The sequence below is a fragment of the Diadema setosum genome, chromosome 2 (assembly GCF_964275005.1).
Source record: "Diadema setosum chromosome 2, eeDiaSeto1, whole genome shotgun sequence".
Lineage (NCBI taxonomy): Eukaryota > Metazoa > Echinodermata > Echinoidea > Diadematoida > Diadematidae > Diadema > Diadema setosum.
The window spans coordinates 44945996-44953151 of NC_092686.1; the positions used below are offsets into that span (position 1 = coordinate 44945996).

General features: G+C 38.8%; 1 protein-coding gene across 1 annotated transcript; it reads left to right on the forward strand.

Annotated features, from left to right (window-relative positions):
* Positions 1-4076: 4076 nt before the first annotated feature.
* Positions 4077-5689, forward strand: LOC140245506 (uncharacterized). Its single transcript, XM_072325077.1, has 2 exons — positions 4077-4330; positions 4903-5689. The coding sequence occupies exons 1-2, from the start codon at positions 4077-4079 to the stop codon at positions 5687-5689; spliced, it is 1041 nt and encodes a 346-aa protein (XP_072181178.1).
* Positions 5690-7156: the final 1467 nt, after the last annotated feature.

Below are 7156 nucleotides of genomic sequence, written 5' to 3' on the forward strand. Positions count from 1 at the left end.
CACTGTATTTATACAACTCTTCATTTAAGGCATGCAAATGGGATTCCCTACCTTTAAAAGGTAGACAGAAAAGGGTGGAAAAAGAGTGATCCACTAAGAAACAAGGCTTGTAATACGTGGATCACTCAGGACGTAATATGTCACTTTATTAAATCATTATAAACAGTCATCATTAAGTACAAATTGGCCAGAAAACATTTAGAAATATGTTAAGTCCGACTCATGTTGGAAAATAAAAGATAGAAAGAAGAAGAAAAAAAAAACAGCAGAAAATCGCACATGGTCCAGAGTATAAAATGGTCTGTCACGTGGGTACAGGATGAGACATATAATCATGTCATCTCCTATATAGGTCTTGTCCCATGGTGCCAAATGTTACTTTCAAATGATGAGGATAAGCCGTAACTCTGCAAGTACTGGCTCCCTAGTGGATCCTGTAATTATCAGTTCCCGAGGACTCATTCGTACATCCTCGGTAGAGGTTAGTTACTTATATTGTCATCATTTTTTCATTTCCTTCGATAGTCTTCGCAGAAACTCTGGTACAGAGTTGTCAAAGAAGAAAGACTGAAGGATACTGTCTTAAGCCTTAAACCATATACCCGCATTTGTCTCATTTGTCTTCTTATGGCATTATCGTATAAACGATCAATAATCTTTGCCATGCAGTTTGTGTTCCCAACCTCCATCTCATAAAGCTTCAAGGGCTTATAATAAGGTCGCGCATGATAAACAACTGTTGTTGTGTTGCTGTTTTCGCCGTCTTCTCGAAATATTACATGAGCCTGTTGCTCACGTGTGACCTACTTTTATATTTTGAATCATCCTTCCGCTGTTTTACTTTTCTTTCGAGATCTGCGTAATAATTCGCACAATATAGACCCATGATACGCACTTAAGGATACTTACAATAGGCTCTTGACGCACGTCTTTCTGTTTGAATTCCCCATCTCGATTCAGCGATTTCCCGGCACGAGATGGCAGCATGCATGATTAGTGAATGGCGTGACATTGATTGTTCTTGCTTGTTGCTTCGCTTGTTTCTCCTTCATTAGTTTCATGTTAATGGTGAGGGTGGGACCCTGCTAATATTGTCCAGGGAATCAGCTTATAGTGAACAGAGAAACTTGAATAGTTCAAAAGCGATGATATCTGTCCGAAATACTGACTGACTGACTGAATATTTCATCCCATATTCGAGTTATACCATGCTTTGCTTTATTGTACTCGTTATACACTGTACTAAAAGTGTATTTCGAAGCTCATACTGAAGGAGAGATAAACTGTCAGCAACTTAATTATTCATGTGCATCTATGCTTGGATTGGGAGCAGACGATCACTTTCTGTCGATCGCATTCAAAGAGCGAGATTATGTCGATATCGACAAGAATGGACTCCAAGACGCTATCGATCGAATCGGACCTTTGTCATAAAAAACAAACCGTGCACGCGTGTAGAACTCGTTATTCACCTGCTGCTTAGCACTACTACTTATTCCGTCCATTAGATTGGACTTTCGCTATATTTTCGCCTTACGGTTTGCATACAGGTATTATCAAATGATTTTTATGATAAAAATGTTTGATGTCTCCTCATGCAGATTGGAGTAATCGCTGTTCTCATCTTTTAGGTAAGTAAAATACTGCAACTTCTTGCAACTTATCAAATTGTTCCGACTTGTAGCACATTGATACGTTCTTATAACGAGGCGGTCCATGCAGTGTTTAGTCTATTTTTCTTTTCGATAAACAAGTGAGCTAGAGTACAAATCATGTTTGCTCACATCTTATCAAAGTCGTTCCCTAAAAAGAGATAAAATTATTCTCATCACTCAAAATTAAGTAAAATAAATTATTTAATCATTTAATCTGGTCACTATGAGCCATAAAATACACCTGCTTATTCTGTGTGGACAAATCATGATGCAGTCCCTTCTGTGCTACATACAACGAAATTATGATCAGTTATGTATTGGTAAGGTTGTGACTACTCCCTTTAAGTGCCTAAATGCATGATAGTTGTTTTTACCTTATATGAAACATTGCATTAAAGATATGGATTATCGAATCGTTGGATATCTTATAGAAATATGGCAATCAGGGTACCTATGATAATTATGTCAACAATGATAAATACAATCATGAAACTGATATCGATGATGATGAAGATGATAGTGATAACAATAATGATTAAAAATAATTATTATGTAATCATATCGTCATATCTCGTGATGAAGTTATTGTGATTTTGTATATCCTTCTGGCTTCTTCATCGTTGGCACTGCTCCACCAGTGAGCCCTGCCATCATTGTTATTATGCATGCAGTGATAAAACAATTTTTTAAATCTGGGTAAAGATGGATATTGTGGCTAGCACACCCTATCCAAGATGCGGTCCTGTGCTCTCCTAGTTATGAGTCAAGTGTTTTATTCTGAGATAGTCCCACAGAATTTTCACCTCCTACAGTCAAGTATAGAGATATTCTGAATAACATAGGTTTTGGTTAAACAGGGTAACCAGAACGTGTACTGCAACATCTCTATACCACTAAAGACATGGAAACAAACTACACGCACACAACCATCAGGCAGCTCTACAACGCTCACTCTAGGAGCCGTGCTGGTGTCACTGCAAACTGACGGCAGACAAGTTACCTTAAGGCGAAACAGAAAACTCGCATACCAGCACGAACAAAAAACGTGTCCAAAAACACTGCCACGGTAAAACGTTGAACTGATTCGAAACGAAACAAAACAACTGAAGTGCTATTCATTCACACGCCAGTGGAAGAAAAAATAGCGTGTACGAATTATGTATAGCTACGATATTACCTTCGAACTTCACAATAAATCATGGAAATCTGTCACGTAAATTAGCCTCACATCCAACAGCTGTATAAATACTTCAGAAGATATCAAAGATGCTTACGTGTTCTTGTACCAGGACCTGCAATATCGTCTTGAAGACGTCTTAAACTTTGTATTTGTAGATAGAACACTTCTGATAAAAAGTTATGATATTAGATTCAAGGTGTTATTGTTAGTGAGATCACATGTATTAGGGACTGTCAGACTGCTGTGCTGGAATATAATAGAGAATATTCTATCGTAATTATCACGATTTTCACTTTTTCATAGATATTCAGAAGATATCAAAGATGCTTACGTGTTCTTGTACCAGGACCTGCAATATCGTCTTGAAGACGTCTTAAACTTTGTATTTGTAGATAGAACACTTCTGATAAAAAGTTATGATATTAGATTCAAGGTGTTATTGTTAGTGAGATCACATGTATTAGGGACTGTCAGACTGCTGTGCTGGAATATAATAGAGAATATTCTATCGTAATTATCACGATTTTCACTTTTTCATAGGCAGAGAGTGTTTGCGGAAAACTTTTTTTTTTCATTATTAGACATGTTAGATTAGGATGCAATGATAACATTATAGGTAACATTGGTTAACTGATTTCTTTCTTTGAATTTGTTATGAAGAAATCTTTATAGAATCGTATTAGACGAGTATTAGTGGTGTTTTTACCACATTCTTGTACCCGACACACTGAACAGATGTGATGTTTTTCTTGTTGATTATGAAGACAAAATTACCATGATTCCATATTTAGTAATGTATAATAGAAATGATATATATATATATATATATATATATATATATATATATATATATATATATATATATATATATGTGTGTGTGTGTGTGTGTGTGTGTGTGTGTGTGTGTGTGTGTGTGTGTGTGTGTGTGATTCGGAAATTCTTTACTCATGTAAACGTTTTGTATGATTATTGCCTTGTATTACTCAGTACTGTATATGCAAATAAAATTGTTCGCATTGAACTGAAATGATGAGGACCTTTGACACAGCTCAGGCGATGCAAAGAAAATAAATGCTTTTTCAAGACATGATTACTATGTTCTATGTTGCTAAGAGCTGAACTGTGTAACTAGAACACAAAATGATCAAATGTGATATCATCTTGTCATTGGCATCACTCCAGATCGACGAACAGAAGACTCGCCTTTCTAGACATGGCATAAAAAGCTCTTTCAAACAACCATGACAAGCCTCGATAAAGTGAGTGCGCCATCAATCGGCAATGAGCGCGACAAAGGCAGCGGTGTCGCGGACCAGACGACCGTCGACCTCGACGAGAAATCGACCAGGGAAACAAAGAACGTCATCGCAAGTTACTCCAGGAAACCCGTGCGGATCAAATTCCCCTCGTGTTGGGAGTTCATGGACTTCAAACAGAGGCGGGAAAACTTGATTGATAAATACTCTATCTACAACGATCAGACACGAACTTTGGGGTAAGAAAAAAAAAAGATGACTTCATCCTTGTCATAGTAAGGTATAGATATGAGCATGTAGGTGACAAAAAGGAGAAAAGTGGACAAGTGCCGACAAATGAAATATAAAACAGTTAAAATAAGTATGGGGTGCAAGGTATAAGATTTCATTCAGAGTGAAAGTGTTTCAAAGTTGCTGAAAATACCGCTTGGACTCCATTTACATCAAAATCGGGTTAGACCTGATAATAATCTCTCCTCGGTTTGCCTTGATAAAGACTTCCCTGGAATATTCAAGCTGATGTCATAGTATGAATAATTTCCTACAGCCTTTTCGTAAAATTCTTGAATTCCAGGTATTACGCAGAATGACAATTCAAAACAGACACTTTCCTACCACAGTCTGGTGGCTTGAGAGTTCAATCATTAGTGACACGTTCGTATTCATTGTTTCTTTATCGAATTTGTTTTGGAATAAGAGAAGGCGAGCATGATTTTTATGATGAATGTGCGGAAGTCATCCATGAGATCAGCATAGATTCCATGATATTGATGATTGTTCTTTTGACCTTTCAATCATTATACTTTTACAGGCTTCCGGTTCCGGGTCAGAGAGCTGGCATCACCCGTGAGTTAGCGGACATCGGATGGCGTGAGGAGCGAGGCTACATCAAGCGAGTCACGGGCTTTCCTCTCAGCGCTTGTGTCAGCGGTCTGCGGAATGAAAACCACCGCAGAGCCCGCAACCTCTCCCCGATCCGTCTGCCAACAGCCAACACCATATGTGATGAATACCACTGGATGCACGACGGTTTGCACGGCAAGATGTTGCTCTCCAACAAGAAGTACCGCCACATTCTCGCTTCCGAGGAGGACAACCACGACCTGAGCAACAAGCTCCATTACTGCGAGGTCTTGGGTCAGCGAGTATGCTCAGACTGCATCGAGCACACGAACAGGACGATGGCGATCGAGTACCAGCATGAAGCGTTTCCCGAGATTGAGGTGAGCGCGTCGCGACTGGTGGCGCCAAAATTGTCCAAGCTTCTCCATCTAAAGACAGCCTCAAATGAGAAGGAGGCTAAAGATCACAAATCCAAGGAGTCACATGACAATCGGCAGAAAACAATGGGGATGAATATATTGGGCGACCGTGGCAGCCCGCCACCTTATCGGCAGCCGTCAGCCCTCCGCAACCAGCGGCGCGTCACCATCTACCAGGACACAATGATCAATTCACTGCGGCAAACGCTGAAGCGAGATCGCATGATGACGGCTGAGACGCTCCAGGACACACGGGAGATGAGGCTGAAGAAAGGCAAGAGACCCACTCTCAGGCAGATGTCGCTCCACAAGCTACACGAAATCGGAGACATTTGAACGATGGACATTCTGTAACGTGATACAAATTGTTAAGATACATGTATGCTGCCAAGAAGGTGCATGAAACATTGCCAATCCAATGTATTCCCGTCCCTTGATAGAAAATCCGTCGGTCTTGCTACTTGAAGTCTGCCTAAGTAGCCTTGTTTTGCAACATTAAATGTTCTTAGAAGCTGAGCTCCTTCAAAAGCGTCGAGGATGTAGATTATATCAAATTTTAAAAAGGCACATCTCAAGTAATTATTTAATAATCTGTTTGATGGATTGTTCAGACATTTTTTTTGAATTATCATAAATTACGCATTGTGTATCATATGTATTCTCTCGTTCTAAATAATCCTGTTTTGATAAGCTGAGTGTCTCATACAACAACGCAAGCTGCAAGAAAACTGTTCAAGAAAAAAAAATAGGATGCATCTCCTCAGTTCGTGTACACATGACTAGTATCACTTTGCTTTGTTTTTCATGACATATCACTCATGTCACTTGCGTTTTTTGTTGGCATTAATCTTGCTGTTGCGTGAAGAATTGGTGTAGAGATTGTTACTGCACTCTTGCCTAAAAGTTAAGCTTTACAAGTAGAGTGCTGCAGTACCTCGGCTTAAAAACTTTGTATTAAAGTGCATATCGACACTTGTATCAAGACCTGTAAATGCGGGTAAAATGGAGATACATTGAGAAATAAACATACAAAGAAAAGATAAACGATTACTGAAGATTCATCTTACATGCAGCATAAAGACCTTAGCTTTTGTCATACATTGATTTTGTCATAGATGTCTGTCATAGCCATTAATATTTTCTTTACGACATTCCTATTTCCTGCATGGAAAATAATTATGTTCAGTTGATTTTGATTTGTTTTTTAGCCTGCTCCAAAATTTACACTGAAGCAAACAAATACTTTAATATCTTAGCACTGCCCCTTTTCTACATTTTGGTTATTGTAGTTTATAGTGGATTTTTATTGCAACTGATTGACAAATTGCCCTACATCGACGTAAATAAGCACTGAATTGATCAGTGTTTTAGTAGTAGCCATGATAAAAATCATGGGCGTACATACTCGAGCAGGATTCGAACCTACGACCTCCTGATCACCGGACAGGCGTCATCTCCACTAGACCACCGAGCTTTCTCCCGACAGCAAGTGTTGGTTCTAATCCTTATAGCATGCAGCGGGTACTGCTTTGTTATTCAAATTCATGAAATTCTTCCGTCGAGATGTTTTCATTGCAACTGATTGACAAATTGCCCTACATCGACGTAAATAAGCACTGAATTGATCAGTGTTTTAGTAGTAGCCATGATAAAAATCATGGGCGTACATACATATTTCTTTAAACTTCATGTCTCAAATTCGATAGAACCTGTTATAAGTGATACCAAATCAGACTTTATGGACCATGGTCATACAATAGTAGAGTTAAGCCCTCAAAATCATGAGAATTGTGCACCCTGTGA

Excerpts from the sequence above, each read along its gene's own strand:
- LOC140245506 (XM_072325077.1), top strand. The coding sequence starts at position 4,077 with ATGACAAGCCTCGATAAAGTGAGTGCGCCATCAATCGGCAATGAGCGC. Across the intron at positions 4,331-4,902 it reads GATCAGACACGAACTTTGGG|GCTTCCGGTTCCGGGTCAGA; the intron begins GTAAGAAAAAAA and ends ATACTTTTACAG.